Below are 20,657 nucleotides of genomic sequence, written 5' to 3'. Positions count from 1 at the left end.
AGATTAAACTACTTGGAGCTTACATGAATAAGATAAAAAAACACAATTTTTAAGATTATAAAATTAAAACAATTTTATCTGAAATTTAGAAAATATGATCGTTTTAAATAAGAACAACTTTGCAACTATGTAAAAAAAGTCAAGAAATATGCGTGAAGCGTGTAGTAACTTACCATCATTCGAGTCATACAAATAAATAATTTTTGGCCATCCATAATATTTTACTGTATCTATGATGGCTTGATGATATTCAGGTCTCATTGATATGGCATAATCTAAAAATCCAGATGATGGAGCGAGAACCTTTTCAGGAAACCAAGGTGTCACAAAAGGCATTTGGAATGTGTTGCTATAGGAATGCAGAGTATCAAAAGAATCCGGAGATACTGCTCCCAACATCGAAAAAACACCTCTTTGGAATTTATTACATACTGTAAAGAAAACGAGGAATTAGTTTTCTGCCACAAATGTAATTATTACAAATTTATTAAGTAGGTAATTTGTATGGCAAATTAATGAAATTTTAAATGTAAAATTCATTAATAACATACCCGTAAGGGGCCATCCATAAAATACGTCACGCAAAATTCACGCATTTTTGACCCCTCCCTCTCCCTTTGTCACGCAGCATCACATTTTTTTAAATCCCCTGCTTAATAATACCGTGAGATCATTTAAATTTATAATTAAAGCAGGCTTTGACTTTAAAATTAGATTGGCAACACCGTTGACACCTTGATTTGAATTGTCAAAGTGACGCTTTAAAGCTTTAAACGGCGAGTTAAGAGTTGTGTCCAAGCCGGTTGTTCGACACTGAATTTTTTCCATAAATAGCAAAATTATTGTTTAAACAATAGAAATATTTATGTGCCCCCACCATAATGTTTCTGATTTCAGTTAATACAGCGTGTCCCAGAATTAGCGCCATACCCTTGCATGACAGATACAGAATCGTTAAAGAAACTCATATTTGTAAAAAAAAAATGTCCAGGCTTCAAGGGTTTAAGATTTAGAGATTTTTTTTGACAACACTGACGTTTCTGAATGTCATAGATAGATGGTTATTTTAAAGGAATTCCATGATCACAAGAAAAAAGTATAAAAACGTTTATTAGAAACCATCGTATTCAATAACAATTAATTTCACATAAGATGTTCAAATTGCTTTCTACCCACTTCAATACACAGAGCTGCTCATCGCAGCAAGTTATTTTGAACGTTTCGTAACATCTCAGGTGTCAGAGTCGCAGTCTGGTTTCCAATTCTTCCAAAATGTTCACTGACTCACGGTATATGTAGTCTTTATCTTTAAACTGATTCCACAGAAAAAAATCCACTGGCGTAAGATCTGGAGATCTTGGAAGCTAAGCTACAGGACCTCCTCGACCGTTCTACCTATGTGGATACCATGTATTTAGTACCTGCTGGGTTATTCTTGAATTGTGAGGAGGGGCAACGTCATGCTGAAACCATATTTGATTCGGTAAGTTTAAATCGATGTCTTCTAATAATTCCGGAACATTATTTTCAAGAAAATCTGAATAATCTTCACCATTTAGACGTCGAGGAAGACGAAAAGGTCCTATCTAAAAATACAAACATTAGAAATCTTAGATTAAAAGTGAAATCACTAAAGTTATTACCAAGCGGTCATCAGTTATTCCAGCCCACACATTAATAGGTACTAAATTTTTCTTGAAAACCTATAACTCTAATAATATTTGGATTTTCATCCACTCAGAAGTGCCAGTTGTGAGTGTTATACATCTCTTCTCTTGAAAATGAGCATTCATCGGTAAAAAGAATTTTCCGAGCGAAGTTTGGATTCAGCTCATTTTGCTGCAATAGTGATCGGCAAAATCCTATTCTTCTAGGATAGTCTGCTTCTTGAAGGTGCTGAACTGTCGTATAATGAAAAGGATGTAACTGCTGCTCTTGAATAATGCGATGTGTAGTGGATTTTGAAGAACCAACCATACGCGCAATTACACGAACACTTCTTCTTGGGTCAGCTTCAAGAACTGCTTCTTCCACTTCTACTTCACGTGCCTGACGTGGAGCCCCAGCTATACCTTTTTTACTGGCATTACACTACCCGTTTCTCTAATTCGACTGAGTAATCTTAATATGACATGATTGTCGGGATGACGCCGATCTGGAAAACGAATGGCATGCTCACGAGCAGCAGCTGCTGCATTACGGTTACATTGGCTATAGAGGATGGCCATTTCTAAATATTCTTCATTAAAAAATGACATGACTGACAAAATTTTGAAAAAATGTTAGTGTCAAAATAATTCATTCAGAATCACCATTTTTTTTACATGGCTCGCTTTGGAAATTGTTGTAGTCTTTTAGGAAAAGTTCTTACTCATTGGTCAAATTAAACAATTCCTAGCTCTCTAATCCTTGAAGCCTGAACAATTTTTTGTAGATTTGGATTTCTTTAGTGATCACGATTCTGCTATTCATCGGTATGGCGCCAATTCTGGGACACGCTGTATATAAAAATAATCATTGAAAAAAAATCATCAAAATTGGACCTGCTCTTGAGGATTAAGAAGTAAAAACCTGCATTGACTCGACTATATTATTTGTTTGTCTACAGTGAAGCTCGTGATAACGCGTTCAGAGCGATAGCTCTTTATAGGAAGCAATTTCTAACTCGACAAGTCCCTGACGCGCGTTTATTCCCGGCAGTACCGCAGCATCTTCGTGATTACGGCTCCTTCCTCATGTACACAGCGGACATTGGCCCTACACAAAATTAATTAGCAATCTTTATTGAGGTTACGAGCAAACATTTTTACAACAAACATGGATGTTGCCAATTTGGAAATCGCCATCTGTAAATAAATGTAGCTTGCGCACCATTTTTTTGTTACATTGTCCATATATGAGAATCATATCCGTGTTTTCATCTTTTATGTACTTTATGTACTTTAATAATAATAATTAGTTAAAAATGTGAAAACTCACATGACAGACAATATAAGGGCCAGCAATCGTTGATTTAAGTATTACTTTTTATAAATTTAGGAATCTAGAAACTTTTGGAAATTGTACTTTCGCTTGCATATATCGAAATTTACATCGGAAGTCTCTCGTGAATAACCCTGTATTTGCTATAGTGCCAGGTATATTTGGCTCAACAATATCTGAAATTATATTATCACTTAAATTTAAAGGTGTGTAACCTTTATCGGCTTAAACCAAAGCATTAAAAGAAGTGTTGTCACAAGCTCTATTGGGAAAATAATTTTTTAGTGAAGCAATAGACCTTTACATTTATAAGAGATGGAAAATATGCGCGTGAAATCTGCGCATTGTGAGAGAACAGTTGACCGCTACACTTATTTCCATTGGTCTAACTCGTCGAAGTTATTTTACCTAACGGTGAACATCTTTGTTGTCTTACAGGACGCAGAATTCGTTCGCGCAGTGACTGTGCGACAAAGAGCATCCTTATTTGAAAAGGTCCATTTGATTGTGTTGCAGTGTTTCTAGATTTGAAAAACCCCTACCACCGTTTTCACGTGGGAAATTAAATATTTCAATAGCAGATTTGGAGTGATGTTTACTAAATTTGGTAAAAAGAACTCAGGTTTTAATGTTTATATTCTGTAAATTAGTTTTGGACTATTTTATAACACCAAAAGAATAGGTCAGCAATGGAATAGCATTATGTAATAACTGCTTTAATTAAATTATTACCGTTTAATTTTGATTTTAAAAGATATTTAATTCTTAAATAAAATAGCTTTTCTAATTTAAATTTAAATTTTTAATGATTTCTCCTTGTTATACAGTGCGTAAAGTTCGGAATAAATTCGATAAAACTGTAAGTATTAATTTCTGAGAAAAATCCTCGAAGAGGTCAACTTTGTTTTTAAAAAACGCATATTCTTCAGTACTTTACTTATGTTAACAACTTTTCATTTCTTAAGTATGACGTCATCAATTTTTTTTAAATCACAACCCCCACTTTTTTCTTCTTTTTCTGATAGACCTTAGTACTACCTAAATGATGAGCAAAAAAAATTGGTACCTTACATAACAATTTTTTTGAGAAAATGACAATTGATAATTCAAAAATTTAATTTAATTTTTAAGGCAAACATTTTTTTTCTATGGGTTTAGTTAGAATCGAAAGTTTATTTTAATGGAACAAACAATTTAGAACATTTGCGGCAGAGAATTCACGCTGAAGTGGAACAAATAAGCCCTGACATTATTGAGCGCAGTGTACAAAGTGTCGGTAAGTGCTAAATGGTTGGCGGGAGGCAGTTTCAATATTGCGTTGAATGTTATTGGTAACCTTAGATGTTTGTTTGTTTTTTTAAGGTCTATTAAAATTTTTACAATAAAAGTTAAATTAAATTTTTGGAGTAAAATTTGTCATTTTCTTAAAAAATTGTTATGTAAGGTACAGTTGGCTTAAAAAAAAAACGGGAAATGAAATGTTACCTAATGTGAATTGGAAATTTAATTTGTCAGTTTATGTCAATTTGTGCCTGTTTGACAGTAGTATTTCTGACACATAAGTGCAGTTTTTTAACCTAAATTCTAAAAGGTCGTTTCAAACTACATATACAAATTTAATAAAATCTGACAGAACTTTTTCTGACAGTTCCCGTTTTTTTTAAGCCAACCGTACGAATTTTTTTCATTCATCGTTTAGGTAGTGGGAAGGTCTATCAGAAAAAGAAGAAAAAAGTGGGGGTTGTCATTTAAAAACATTATTGATGACGTCATAACTAGGAGATGAAAAGCTGTCAACACAAGTAAAGTATTGAAGAATATGGACTTTCTAAAAACAAAGTTGACCTCCTCAAGGATTTTTCTCAGAAATTAATACTGTATATTCTAAATTTCCGTAATGACCGCGATATATTAGCCTGTTTGCGGTAGGCAATTTTTTGCTTATAAAACGTTCCCTTATGCTTATAATCATAAGATTCACGTATAAGCTTATCGTAATATCCGATTCCTTAGACTATTTAAAAAAATAACGTAACCAATCAAATAGTTTAACGTTATATTCTGTTGGTCCTTACGCCTAATAAAGATAGATGTCAGGATTTGACAAATATTAACTTGTCCATTGTGTCCATTGTGATAGCTAAAAAGCTAAATAATATCATTGAAAACTTCGAAATATGTACTCAGAATAATTCGAAGATGTGCGCCGCAGCCGAATGGTTGCGAGAAACTCAAAAATTTTGGTGACAGTTTTCTAAATGAATGTCAAAATTATAAGGGCATTATTTTAATATTTGTGGTTATGAAAATTTTCCGCAAATACTTTTGAAAATTATGAATTACGTTATATTTATAACATAAAATCAGGTATAAGTATAACGAAAAATGACGTTCCGCAAACACTCTATTGATTGCGTTTTACACTTGTCAACACCAAAACTCATCCCAATATCATTTGAGAAATTTTCAGTTATAATGTAAATGTTGTTACACAGTCTAGGACTGGTTTACAAATCTATGAGGGGCATGATGACCAACTCAATAGACCGGGACCAATGGTTTAACGTAACTTCCGAATCACGAGATAGAATATAGCCTTTTTTTCCGCCCTGGGTCGGAATCGAACCCGCGACCCTCGCGTCCCTGAGCCGAAACGGACTCCCTTAGGCTATATTCTGCCTTAAATTTGTTTCACAGTCTAGGACTGGTTTACAAATCTATGAGGGGCATGATGACCAACTCAATAGACCGGGACCAATGGCTTAACGTGACTTCCGAATCACGAGATAGAATATAGCCTTTTTTTTAAATTTCGCCCTGGGTCGGAATCAAACCCGCGACCCTCGCGTCCCTGAGCCGAAACGGACTCCCTTAGGCTATATTCTATAATCAGTGATGATCTAGTAGCTTCCACGCAAAAATAAAATGGGTCAAACTTGATTGTCCAGTCTGCTTTTAAAGATATTTAGACTCACCGAGTGACCGCAGTTACAGTTTCGTCAGTAAGCTGGTTCTAAGCACTAAGCAGCAAACAGTCTATTAGGAAAAAAATTGCACCTGACGTTGGTGGTGCTACATTGCATTTTAAGTTTTAAGTCAAGTGTAGAATGTCAGTTAGTCTGAACAATTTTTGGAGGGAACTGTATTTTGCGTTGTTTAAGACTTTAAATCTCCATATCATATCCATATCACCGCGCCATCGTCTCTTTTCCGGTGGCAGCAGCTTTAATCCTGTTGTTGTACGACTTATTCCGTAGACTCCTAACTCATTTGGTAGCTTTCGTTTGCACTTTCTCAAGCAGTTTGATGTCGCGTATCAAAGTTGGAGACCATATCACCTTTGCATATTCAAGCAAGGGATTTGTACCCATATCATTTGCAGAGCTTGCAAGCGTTAAAATCCGAAGATCTTCCCCAGCGAGTAAATTTTTGTTAATGGTTCCTTCGGCACCACAATGGATTTATCGAATCTAATACATTTGAGCGCGCGACAAAAGAGGGTCGCAATATGAACACGGCGACAAAATAGCGCGGCGACATAAGAACGCCGCGACAAAACAGCATGAGACAAATAAACACTGTGATGAAACAGCCGTTCAAAAAGTTTTAGGACCTTATTACATCAGTAAGTGCATACATCATGCGAGTAGACTGGAAGTTTTAACCTTATTTGCAAAATTATCTGATTTTGAATGATAGAATTTATTTCATTACTTACGTCACAGTAATTAATGCTATACAAAAACGGCTCGACCGATTTGAATATTTATTTTTTTCTTTTGTTCGCTTTACTACAGGGGTGATTTAAAAAGAAAAAAAATCGGAAAAGTTGCCCGGAAAATTGAAAAATTCGGGAAAAACTGTGTTTTTTTGTGATGGATATGCATAATTATTTTTTTTTGTTTTGTTCGTTATAGTCGTGAAAAAGTTTTCAGGAAAAAAAATCGGGACAATTAAAAAGGAAAGTCGAAAAATTCGGCCAAACTGCAAAAATTATAATTTTTGTATGCATTCTCAATCATAACATAACTTTTTTTTTGTTCTATCCAGGGATGGAAATAACTCAATTAAATGTTTTCAATAGAAAAAAAAATCTGGAAGATTTGGAGAAGAATCTGGAAAAACTAAATTAAAAAAATTCGGGGAAAACTGAAAGTGCTTTTTTGTATGAACTCAAGACCATAACTCAGGATTCGAACGATGACTATGCGTAATTCTTTTTTGGTTTTGTTTGTTAGGGTTTTGGATAAGTTTTCGGAAAAAAAATTCGGGACAATTACAAAAGAAAATCGGAAAATTCGGACAAATTTCAAAAATTATAATTTTTGTATGCACTCTCGATCATAACTGACAATAGGACCTACATATTTGCTTGATGCTTTTTTTTGTTTTCAATTGAAAAAAAATCTGGAAGATTTAAAGAAAAATCTGGAAAAACGCAATCCAGTAAAGTAAAATAAAATTACATTTGCTTTTACTTTTGTGTTGTTTCGCGATCTGTCCAACAAATGTTATTTGACAGCTGATTGTGAAATTGGGAATCAAACCAATCGGATTGTTTACTTGAGCATCGATCTTTGCAATCGAAATCGAAATGTAAATATTGGGTGATTCAAAAAAGTTGTGGATAAATCTGGCAACTATGTACGAAAATTTATGTGGCAACTGTGTGGGTAGGATAGAGTTGACATTTCTTTGACAGTTCATAGTCCCGCAATTTTGAAAGTTGTCAAATTAATGTGTAATGGAATTAAAAAAATCAAATGCACGCTGATGAAATGTCATACAAATGTCAACTCTATCCCATTCACACAGTTGCCACATAAATTTTCGTACATAGTTGCAATACTTATTCACAATCATTTTGAATCATCCAATAAAACTGATTGAGATTCATTGTGATTTCAAATTTAATGGACGAAAATAAATCATTTGTTTGGACATGAAATTCTGACTTAATTAAATTGTGACGTAAATTCTGGAACAAAACCGCATCACATTCCAAGCACATCACACATTTCCAACATTTGAGCAGTGTAGAATACTGCCGACAGAATTCATCTCCCATGTAAAATTCCTCATTTTTACTTTGTTTACACATTTCCAATAGCTTTTCACAAAGTCACAAAACGATCACAAACAAATTTAGGTATTGAAATTTGAACGAGACAACGTCTGTCGGGTCAGCTAGTCTTCAATAAAAATGTGTATTTTTCACTTCTTTAGAGATTAGAAAAAATATTTGGGCTCGGTTGTATAAAGCTTAGTTAACATCGTGTCAGCTAGCAACGCGTCAAGTCGGAAATCCTCCCATTTGATTGGCTGATTCAAGTCCATTGTTAAATATCCCCCAATTAGATCACTTGACATTATGTTAACTTCAACAACGAACTTGAGATCGCTTTATACAACCGGGCCTAACAGCGGCTGCTAGCCAGGGAAAATAATAGTATATTATGTTATGAGGAGCAAAAATGAAGTTTTATGTGCTGCGGCTGGTAGATTGGCTGCCGAACGCAGTTTTATTCAAACCTTCATAACAAATTATTTAAGACATGTTAAGAAATTAGGTAGGAATTTCAAATGATTTAGCTAGTTTACTTTACTGCCGCTCATCAGCGGAGATAATAACTTCAGGGACGCCCTCAGCGGAGATAATAACTTTATCTGCCGCTCTCAGCGGAGATAATAACTTTATCTGCCGCTCGTTAGCTCGTTAGATGCCATGACAATGAAGTGACACTTTAGCATTATCAATGCAGCAGGATAACGTCATAATTTACGGACGTTTGAAGAAAAATAACTTTATTTTCAAATCTGCTGCTGTACATCATGGAAGGATTCATTGATGTATACAGGGTGATTTATAATAGTTGTAAAAAACTTTGACATCGTGTTCGAGAAGTCATTTTAAGAAAAAAATGTTACATGAATATACACTGCGTTTTTTATTTCGCTGAACACACAATGTAAAATGGCTATGTTCAATTCCAAAATGGACAAGTCAATTCATTTGAAATAGGCAACCCAACTTACAGATCCATGAATCCTATGTTCAATAAAATAAAAAACTCACGGTAGGTCCTACTGTGTTTATTTACAGAACTACATCAGACTTAAATTTTATTGAAATAATTATTATTAAAGTGCGACTTTAAAATCTAGTAGCCATGGAAATAAATAACATAATTTCTGAAGCAGTTGTAACTAGTTGATATATACCATTCACGATTGTTTCAAATTCGGACTATCTATGAAAATCTGACATTTTAGTTGGCAGCATTGTGATTTGTCATAATAAATGTATTTTAGGTTATAATTCAACCGAACACTGCTCTGGTGGTTATTACATTTTTTTAAACAATTGATGCATTAGGAACAATAAACGTAAAATTTTAATTGAAATGAAACATACTATTCCGGATACGGAATCTTGGCCATAACTGACATTTAACTGACAAATATGTGTAAACTGGCCTCTATTGAATATAACCCCACTTTTGACTCGATAATGCCATTTCCCTACTTTTTTGATGTCACAAGGAAAACTTAAAAGTAATTTTTAATAATTGTCATTTATTAATGACACTAATGATTGGTTTACATATTTTTTTTTAGAAATGTCTAAAAAATGGCCAAAATTCCGTGTCCGGAATAGTACATATTTGTAGGGCAGTTCTGGGTAAATTATTATTAACTAAATTAATGACGAAATTGACAACAATGCGAATATTTAAAAACGAAACGTCATATGAGAGGACCTGACGCCAATCTAACAAAAAAATATCTTGGCCTGTTGCGTATATAAAACAATCGTGAACAGCTTATACAGGGTCATTATAAATTATTGTCCCATCGTAGGTGGCTGTGCGCTATGCTTTAGGTGCGCCGCTACGCCCACTAGTTGTGACAAACATTTATAATGACCCTGTTGTTGTCAAAATGAATGAGTTTGGTGTAGCTGAACATGCAGATATTGTTTATCTGCATGGGTATTGTGATGGTAACGGTCTTCAGGCGTCTAGATAGTATTTCCTGATAGACGTTTTATTGCTTGGACCCCAAGATCTCCTGTTATACCTATTATAAATCACCCTGTACAGGCGTAAATTCATTTAAAAATATTTTCTCTTGGTTGTTCTCTCTGGCTTTCCACTTTGCTTTTTATTGAGCTGTCGCTGCATTAATTTAGTTAATGTATCAAAATGATTATATCGCGCGTTCAAATGAAATCCTGGGCTGGGAAGGCGTTGGAAACCGTCAATTGTTGTGCTTTTTTAAAGTGTAAATTAAATTGGAGCATGTTGACAGCTAACCTAAAATTTAGTGTCAAAAAAATGTTTCTTTTTTTCTTTTTTTGCAATGTTTTACATTGAAAATAGAATAACTTAATGATTCCTATTCTCGAAGCAACTATCTAAGGGCACCCTTTGCTGAAAAGAAAACATAACAAATGTCATTCGTGTCAAACGGCGGGAAATTCAAACTTTACACTGTTCTAAACTGTTTAATTTTTTTAACGCATACTCAGCCCAGGATTTCATTTGAACGCGCGATATTTACGCTCTTTTATCGCCGCGTTCTTTTTTCGCCACGCTCTTATGTCGCCGCGCTCTTATGTCGCACGCTCTTTTATCGCGGGCTCTTTTTGCGGCGCGATACCGGACTTATCAAGGACAAGGCCTTGATAGCAACTGACGAAGCTCAGTTTACCGTGCTTTTGACCTATGGCGAAGCCCGTGGACATCCATAGCTAGCACGCCAAATCTACGGTGAAAGGTTTCTCAAAGGATACTTCCCGATTCACGAACCTTTGTAAACGTTGTGAAGCATCTTCGCGATTTCGAGCATTTCGAAATGTTAAATGAATAAGCGCGATCTTGACCGTCAACCAGAAGATCGCATTTTAGTTGCAGGAGAAGAAATTCTTCACGAAATTGAAAATCAGCCACGAACAAGTACTCGACATCTTCCAAATCAACTGGGAGTTCAACTTCAGTTGCGAGTTCAAAACGCCGCTCAGGAAATTCGTCAAAATAGAGGCATTCTGAATCGAGTTCGGCTTTCTTAGGGTACGTTTATGTTGGAGCTACGCTGAGCGATAAAAGCGGCAACAAGAGCGAACTGCCATGGTTTTCAAATGGCAATTCGCTCTTATCGCCGCTTTTATCGTTCATTGCAGCTCCAACATAAACGTACCCTTAGGCGTCCTGAAGCTTGCACTACAAACGATGGCAGACATTTTGAGCAACTTCTTTGATGTTTCATTTTATGCTTTTACTCACAATTACAATCTTTTACTTTTTTGTTCTCTGAATAAATTGCAGGCACTATTTTATCATCACTTTACAAATTTTAACGAAAATTCATGATGAAACTCAAGAAACTGAAACAATAAAAATCAAACCGTATCACGTAATTTCGGTGCGGATGAATCGGCGCACATTTCGGCGCTATGTTAATTCGGCGCGTAATTACTGCGCAAGCACAGGTCACCCCGTCAGTCATTTTGGTAAGTCCTAAGCCGACGTTGGATCATCGCTATTAATGTAAGTCATTACTAATGTCTATTTTTTCCTGGTAGGCGCGTGCGTGCGCATTTACAAAATCCTGCAACGAAATGCGACTTTCCTATTGGTTACTTTATTTTTCTACTTACACTAGAGAAATGTGCAATATTACAGTGTTCTGTACTGTCAATCAGGTCCAAGCTGCCATTTTTGTTTCATCGTGTCTTAGTTTTCCTTTCGTGTTTTGTGTGTATTTTGTGTTGTGTCCGTTTATTTATTAAAAAAACAGTTCTTAGTTCTTAGAGGTTAAGAAGTTTTTATATGTCAACAAGATGTCTTAATTTCGATCACCAAACGGCGTAAGTTGGATTTATGCTAACATCAAGTAACAGTTTTTTATTAATGCATATTTATAGCAAATTTCTCACAAGCCGAGAAAGAAATGATCGTTAAAGTATTTCGTGGGATCTCCAAGGATTTTGCCGAGTTAACCAAGACGGCGCAAATGGAAAAAACTGCAGATATATAGGTACTGGTATTGATTTCTGAGTTTTTTTTTTTTGTTGTATCACAGCTTAATTACTTTGTGTTGAAGGTTGTGGATTTAGAACCATTCAATGATATTTGGCGGAAGAAAAGAAGTGTGGGCAATTACAGGCACCGAAGAAACCTGATAGGAAATGGATGAACATCAAAAATATCTCATTCGAAAAACAGTGCACTCATTTTTCTCTGCAAACAGAATTCCTACAATTGATGCTGTGTACAGGGAAGTGCAAAACAATGAAGAAATTCCAAACATCAGTCGTTCTAAGCTTTATAATGTTTTACATGAATTAAAATTCAAGTAAGTACATACATTGTTTTCAATTAACTGTAAACATTGAAATCTATGTTTATTTCAAATAGCACAAATAACGAAACAGAAAAAGCCTGTTAATAGAAAGAGAAGACATATCTTGGCGAAGAAGATATTTACGGGAAGTAAAAAAAATACGTCAAGAAGGGAGACCTTTTATCTTGCAAGATACATGGTTATTAGAAACGATTGTAGTCGAAGCAGGCAATGTCCATGTTATGAAATTTTTGCCGCTTTCATGTGAACTGACAATTATTGTCGATGTCACTGTAATTTTTTTTAGGTGAAAAGTGCGGTGTTGATTATTTTATTTTATTTATTTTTTTTAAATTAACGATTGAATCCAAAAGTATCGAGTTGTTTTGTACCCAATTAACTCCTGTGTGTATAAAATAAAAAATGTTGTACATATAATATTTGTTATCAATTTTTCCACGAGTTGATTCATAAACTTTTTTGTTTACATTTTACAAATTATACAAACATTAAATCATAAACATGAGTTTTAATCTGCAACCACAAATACTGATCTCCCTAGATAATATGCAACCAAAAATACTAACAATTCCTGCATCCTGCTAAAAATCTTAGCTATGTGATTCTACCTTTCGGAGATGGGCACGCACGCGCCTACCAGGAAAAAATAGACTTTAAGTATTCTCTCATATTTGTAGATCATTTTGAGCAAGTAATTTTAAAATTTAATATTTCGATTAATAATAATTTTTTCTACAATCGATGTAGAAAGTAGGTCTTTGCGCTTACATTTGACAACGCAAAGTTGACGTTTTCCGAGGACTGTCACTTTGTCGCTCACCCGCCACAAAATGTACGAAACGCTCGCTCTCCGAATTTTTTGTTAAAATCACATGTCCAGTGATTATTGTAACTAGTGACACCGAATAAACAGAAAGAATTGTTGTGTCAGTTTGTGTCGGTGTTCTTTGTGTTTTTACAAAAAAACCTTGCTCAAAAGCCTGTAGAAGGAAGAGAAACTGTTGAGGAAGCATTTTCGTATACACCTCCCGAAATTGTAAGTGCATCAAAACAACCAGAATGCACACTTCCAGAGCATGATTACTTTTCAAAAACTGCAATTATTGCACTTTTAATGACAATATTGTGAATAACTAGTTTCTGATTTTAAGAAGGTATTACATAGATTTGGTCCAAATAAAATAATATGTAGTAGTCATAGTTGCGATTGTAGAAAAAATCTTGTGTGTGTTGCGAGCGCAAATGTACATTGTCGATTTCGAGAAAATGCCGCGGATGAAGGACAATCTCTCCAATCGACAATGTATCACTTTGCGCTCTTAATACACAAATAGCTATTTCCAGGTGAAGGATGCCATTGCAGTTTGTGAAAAGTCAGCGCGGTAATCAGCAGCTGATCTGGTACAAACCCAACAAATCTTTCTGAACTTTTGATTTCTGATAGTTTTAAAGTAATTGATGCTGGTCAACCATTTCTTCTATTTGATAGTCAAGATTCTCAGCCTACAGGACCCAGACTTCTAATACTCTCTCCCTCCCAAAATCTCGATATGATGGTCAATTGCAATCACTGGTATCCTGATGGTACTTTCAAAATGATTCCACCTCTTTTTGCTCAAGTTTATTTATTTATTTATTTATTTATTCATTAATATTATTGTGACAACCAAACAGTTTTCAGTGGCTTCAATGTGGCCATTATTTTTCACTTTCACCCTGTAAAACAGAGTAATTTCGACTACCTCAAATCAACCGTGCCTACGACTTGTGGCTCAATTCTGCAAACTCGTGTGAAATCTTTCATTTTCAACACTTGTTATACAATATACTATTGGAGATAGTAGGCTTTCAAATCAACTTAATCTGTTCCTAATTATCTAATTTTAAGAAAAGATAAATTTATGGTCATAACGGTGAAAGTAGTGTGAGGATAAAAGATGAAAGTGTGTATATTGTAGGAAATCTTCGAAAAAATATCTTTATCCTTTATGCGTTCATTAGTGTTCAACTCTTCGGTTTTTCCTGTGATTTTTAGTTTTTTCTTCAGTGTTATTTTATATATTTTATCAGGTAAGTTGTAACAAAATTACTATTTGTTCATTTTATTATTTTCTCGTATATTGTTAGCAACATTCGTCAAAAATGGTGATAACAAAAGAGAAGTCTTGCGGAATCAGAGTCGTCAGTTTCTGATAAATACTGCCGATGTTGAAAAGGGGCGGATTTAAACTAGACAAGTGGGCATCCAACAAATGTCATTTAATTCCGAGAAATGATGATTCAAATGCGATTCTGAACTTAGACAAAGAGAACGTTTCCAAAACATTAGGAATTCATTGGAATAGTACTTTAGACATAATCACTTATTCCACAAAATTCAACACGGTAGTAAATAAAGTGACAAAACGGGTTATTTTATCGGGAATAGCACAATTATTTGACCCCCTAGGATTAATAGGGCCAATATTAGTAAATGTTAAAATAATTTTACAAAAGGTGTGGGCGTTAAAGTTAGATTGGGATGATTCAGTGCCGATGGAGATCTATACTCCATGGGTTAACTTTATTGACAGCCTCCCATCAATTAATAACATAAACATTCCGCGAAGAGTCATTTCCATTGAAAATCCATTAATTATTGAAGTACACGGATTTTGTGATGCCTCTGAACTTGCCTATGGGGCTTGTGTGTACATCAGGGCGATTGACAAAAAGAACAGAAAATCTAGTCACTTGTTGTGTTCAAAATCCCGTGTGGCTCCGTTAAAAACCATTTCACTTCCCAGATTAGAACTGTGTGGAGCATTACTTCTAGCACGATTAGTACAAAAGGCGACATCAAAATTGCAACTGAACATTTTATATATTTTTATTGGACGGACTCCACTGTAGTACTATCCTGGTTAGCATCGCCGCCGACGACGTGGCAAACATTTGTAGCGAACCGGGTATCCGAGATTCAAACGTTAACACAAGCAGGAAAGTGGTTCCATGTTGCGTCAAAACAAAACCCAGCTGATATTATATCACGTGGTACCTCTCCAGGCCAATTAAAGGAAAATATGCTGTTAGTTGAAAAAACTGCACTGCTTTTTCTTAACTTTAAATTTGGACTTGGGGGTTGCTTTCCGTACAATTAACAAGGCAATAGAGATAAAAATTGTAATTTAATTTTACTGGACACGTCTGTGCCGCTTCACAAATGTACAGAGAATGACAATTTTACCTGACCCAAGGATTAGGTATTACACTGCAGGTGTTTTGGCGCCAGGGCGACAACCCGCCCTCTGTAATGGACTTACAAATAAAAGTTACCTGCAAAATTGCAGAACACACCGGCCCCCTTGAAAGGACCGCTTTCAATCAAAACATAAACAAACAAAAAAAGAAAGTGATTTACAAACAAACAAAAAATTCTTAATAACTAACTAATAATTAACAGGGTTCAAACAAGCAATTACAAATATGTGACTGATGTCATTCTATTAAGATGCTTATTCTATTTATGGCTCGGCGCACACTTCCAGTTAAGGTTTTTACCGTTACCGCACGCACTAAACCATCACTTCCGGGGTGAAGTTCTTGAATTCTACCTAGCTTCCATTGTAATGGAGGTAGATTGTCGTCGCACAATAACACTAAACTTCCTACTTTGAAAGGTTTGTCTGTCTTATCCTGCCACTTTGACCGCTGCTGAAGATGGTGCAGATACTCCGATGACCAACGCCTCCAGAAATGTTGTTGCAATTGTTGGACCAATTGCCATCTTGATAAACGATTGAGTCTGATTGGAGTCAGATCTGGCTCCAACACTGTTGTTAGTCGGTCTCCAATGAGAAAGTGTCCAGGGGTTAACGGGATTAGATCGTTGGGATCTGTGGATGGCTGTGTTATGGGACGGGAGTTTACGCACGCTTCTACCTGAGTTAGAAATGTGTACATTTCTTCGAAAGTTAAACTAGTATCGCCCATAACTCGTTTAATATGACCCTTGACCGATTTTACTCCAGCTTCCCAAAGACCTCCCCAATGAGGTGAATTTGCTGGTATGAATTTCCAGTTTGTGTTATATTTTAACGACTCAGAGAACAGTTCTTGTTGGAATTGACTATCTTTAAACAACTGCTTTAACGTTTGGAGTTCTTTATTAGCTCCAACAAAATTTGTCCCGTTGTCGGAATACATTGTCGTCACGTTACCTCGCCTACTAATGAATCGACGAAATGCGGCCAAAAAAGAATCCGAAGTACAATCGCTAACTAATTCAAGGTGGATTGCCTTTGTAGAAAAACAGACGAAAACAGCAACGTAAGATTTTATTAACCGTTTTCCGCGACCGCGTCCTTCTTTGATACTAATTGGACCTGCATAGTCCACCCCGGTATTGATAAATGGTCGAGAGGGTTGCACTCGAGTGGCAGGTAAATCTCCCATTTGTTGATGACAAATCGGAGGATTTGTTTTCTTACATTGTATGCACCTTCGAATTACTTGTTTTACAACTCCTTTTCCACCAAGAGGCCAATATTGTTGCCTGATTGCCGCTAGAGTAGCTTGTGGTCCCCCATGTAACTGCATTTTGTGACATTCCGTTATCAGTAGGTTCGTTATATGATGTTTATGAGGCAGCACAATTGGATGTTTTTTATCAATACTTAAAATGGCGTGTGTCAGTCGTCCACCTACCCTAATTAATCCTGACGATTCATCTAGGAAGGGGTTTAATGATTTTAGTTTACTTTTATTACCTACACTGCCCTTGGTTTTTAAGCATTTTAATTCGGTGGAAAAAACACCTGACTGAACAATTTTTAACACGACTAGTTTTGTTTCGTGAATTTCCGAAATTTCTATACGGCCAGTTAATTTGTTCTTTACGTCGCGGCAATTGTGAATGAACCGTCGACAATATGTTATTACCCGGAGAAGTTTGGAAAAATTGCTGTACTTTGATAAGATTGGCCACTCCTCCTTTTCAGTTACCGTTAATGTAATTAAAGGTCGCGAATCTCTTTTGCATTTGACTAAGCCTTCCTTCCACGTCTCTTGGTTTAACCAGTTTGGACCATGCCACCACGAAATTGACTTGACTAGTTCTGTTGGTGACAAACCGCGCGAAATTGCGTCAGCTGGGTTTTCGACTCCGGCTACGTGGTGCCAGTGATCTGGGTTCGTTAAGGTGCTGATTTCTGATATACGATTTGCTACAAAAATCCTTTCATTCATTGTTTCAGCCGCCAACCAATCTAGAACAAGGGTTGAGTCGGTCCAGAAATACGTGCCATCGATATTTAGTTTGATTGAGTTTCGAACCTTAACGTACAATTTTGCTAAAAGTAACGCGGCGCATAACTCCAGTTGCGGAATTGTTGTAGCCTTTAAAGGAGCAACCCGTGATTTTGAACACAATATATTATTGTGGTATACTCCTGTTGCATCCAGAGATCTAATGTAAATTACCGCGCCATAGGCGTCCTTTGAGGCATCGCAAAAACCATGAATTTCTAATTTTACGGGCTCCCTACATTTTATATTTCTCGGAATTGACAAGGAGCTTACTGCAGGTAAACTGTCTACAAAATACAACCAGGTAGATTCAATGGATTCCGGTACGCGATCATCCCAATTGAGTTTTAACGCCCAAATTTGTTGTAGTAAAAGTTTCGCTTTTAGAATTACAGGTCCCAATAACCCCAAAGGATCAAATAATTGCGCAATAACTGATAAAATTGATCGTTTTGTTACTGTAGTGTTTGACTTTAACTGAAATGAATATTTGATTTCATCCTTGTGTGCATTCCACGTGACACCTAGGGATTTTGTATCCTGTTTGTCAATTATTAATTGTGAAGTGGGACCCAATGCCTGTTCTGCAATTAAGGATGGATCATTTGAATTCCACTTTCTCAGCTCGAAACCAGCATCAGCTACTACGCGAGTAATTTCCGTACGAATTTTTTGAAGTTGTTCTATCGAATCTGCACCTGTCAACAGATCGTCGACGTAAAAGTCTTCCAGAATGTGTTTACATGCGAGTGGATACTGATCTTGATGTAGCTGTGCAATGTGTTGCAAAACTTTAATTGCCAGGAATGGAGCTGAGGTCGTTCCGTAAGTAACCGTGTTTAACTCATACTCGATAATTGGTTGATTTGGGTTTTCGCGCCACAAAATAGTTTGATATCGCCTGTCATCTGGGTGGACCCACACCTGGCGATACATCTTTGCAATGTCTGCGCTAAAAACGTATTGGTGTGATCGAAATCGCAGTAATATGGTGACTAGATCCGGTTGGATCGTAGGTCCTACCAATAAAGTTTCGTTCAGCGAAATTCCCGAGTTGGTTTTGCACGAACCATCAAAAACTACTCGTACCTTGGTCGTGGTACTTGATTCCTTGACCACGCAGTGATGTGGAAGGTAACACCGAAACGCGTCTATATTGGTTACCGGAGACATGTGTCCTAACTTTAAATATTCCGCCATAAATTTTACGTAGTCCGATCGTAACGTTGGTTGTCTCATCAAATTTCGCTCAAGTTGCAAGAACCGCTTTGTAGCAATGTCTTTGGAACCTCTCAATTTTGAAACGTTTTGTTTGAATGGCAAACGCACGACGAATTTTCCATTTGGCTCACGGGCATATGTTTTTAAAAAATGTTCCTCACACCAAGCTTCTACCCGAGTGCGCGGCGGACCCGTCGTTGTTACCTGCTCAATTTCCCAAAACCGGGCTACCTGTTCTTGCAGAGTTATTGCTAAATTTGCACACGTTTTTATTTTTGATTGCGATTCTGCAATGCTCCCACCTATTAACCAACCTAATTGAGTGTTTTGCAAATGTGGGTGGCTATGATTTGCTTTAACTGACTCTGGTAACATGACACTCCAGAAAATATCTGCCCCAAGTAGTAAATCGATGGGACCGCTTTTATTGAACAAAGGGTCCGCTAGTCGTAAATTTGGCAAATTTAGTCGGCGCTTGTCGAATGATTTTACCGGCAAGTTTTCCGTTATTTTTGGAATTACCAGACAGCTCAAGTCGAATGTATTGTCCCTGTCGTTGAGAGGACTGATCTCTACCTGTGTTACCCTTTTTATATTGCGGTTTAGAGAACCAATACCTGAGACTGGCATGTTTACATTTTTGAATGATGTTCCCACTAAGTTGCTTAAATTTTCAGAAATGAAATTACTTTCTGACCCAACATCTAAGAGTGCTCGACATTGTTGCCATTTTCCACCTGCATCTCTTACATTTACATATGCGGTTGAAAGCAATACTTCTGAGGAAGAAAATTTGCACACGTAACTGGTGTTTGACGGACCTTCTTGAACATTCGTTGTCTCCGTATCGTTTGATGCTCTATTTTTTAAATGTAGTAGACTGTGGTGCCTTTTGTTACATTCGCGACAACATGATTTTGTGAAACAATTCTTTGCTACATGATTTTCCCGTAGGCAATTTAAACATAACTTGCGGGTCCTAGCTTGTTTGATACGATCTTCGATCGAGAGAGATAAAAAATTAGGACATGCGTTAAGTTTGTGTTGATTTTCGCACAATGGACATTTTGACGTGTTAACCGTTATGTGTGTTGTCTTCACTGATGCCTTTGATTTTGGATTTATGTGTATCTTGTTTATTGCCATTGACTCCATTAAACGACACTGTTTTGTCAACAATTCAACTAATTGTTTCAATCGCGGAACACTGTCTCCCTCTAAAGATTTTTCCCACTCTCGTTGAATGTGTTCGTCTAACTTTGAGATCATGATTTGTATTAATAAAATGTCCCAGTGATCTACCGGTTGATCAAGGACCTTAAGTGCTTTTGTATGTGACGTTACCGCCTCTAGTAAACTACGAATTGCTGAAGGTGAATTTTTCGGTACCGGTTCTAAATTAAAAAGTAACGCATTTACGTGGTTTTGGACTAAGATGCGCTTATTTTCGAATTTCTCCCGCAATGATTCCCAAGCTACTTCGTAATTTTCAGAGATTGTTTTTAGTGAAACTACTACTTGTTTAGCTTCACCCTTTAAACACGATTTTAAATATAATAGACGCTGCGTGTCGTCTAGAGAAGGGTTCTCATGAATGAGCGGCTTAAATACTTCGTAGAAAGGTAACCAATCCTCGAATTTGCCCGTAAATTCCGGAAGCTCGATTTTCGGTAACGGTATCGAGTGAAAGTTGTTGGATAACGGTGCTGAAGGTTGTCTTTCTACAGGTACGGACTCTGAAGACCGTAATGAAATTTCGCTCTCGAAAACATCTAAGACCTTTAAGATTTTTGTGTCGAATT

General features: G+C 36.3%; 1 protein-coding gene and 3 long non-coding RNA genes across 4 annotated transcripts in view; 1 reads left to right on the top strand and 3 right to left on the bottom strand.

Moving 5' to 3' along the window:
• Window positions 1-20,657, bottom strand: part of LOC138123422 (uncharacterized) — a 273,107-nt gene that overhangs the window by 226,039 nt on the left and 26,411 nt on the right. The gene's annotated exons all lie outside the window — the stretch shown is intronic.
• The window catches only part of LOC138123046 (glutamate receptor 1-like), a 100,700-nt gene that overhangs the window by 59,063 nt on the left and 20,980 nt on the right, over window positions 1-20,657 (bottom strand). Inside the window, exon 3 of the mRNA XM_069037565.1 lies at window positions 174-431. Coding sequence (XP_068893666.1) covers window positions 174-431 — 258 coding nt within the window. The remainder of the gene's footprint in view (window positions 1-173; window positions 432-20,657) is intronic.
• LOC138141361 (uncharacterized) lies at window positions 11,543-12,848 on the top strand. The gene is made up of 3 exons (XR_011163118.1): window positions 11,543-11,851; window positions 11,909-12,339; window positions 12,402-12,848. It is a non-coding gene; the product is annotated as an uncharacterized lncRNA (long non-coding RNA).
• Window positions 15,499-20,236, bottom strand: LOC138138984 (uncharacterized). Its single transcript, XR_011162171.1, has 2 exons — window positions 15,980-20,236; window positions 15,499-15,941 (listed from the first exon to the last, which is right to left on the bottom strand). It is a non-coding gene; the product is annotated as an uncharacterized lncRNA (long non-coding RNA).

Source organism: Tenebrio molitor, chromosome 1 (assembly GCF_963966145.1).
Source record: "Tenebrio molitor chromosome 1, icTenMoli1.1, whole genome shotgun sequence".
Lineage (NCBI taxonomy): Eukaryota > Metazoa > Arthropoda > Insecta > Coleoptera > Tenebrionidae > Tenebrio > Tenebrio molitor.
Note: the sequence above shows the minus strand (reverse complement) of the source record. Positions and strands in the feature narration are given on the sequence as shown.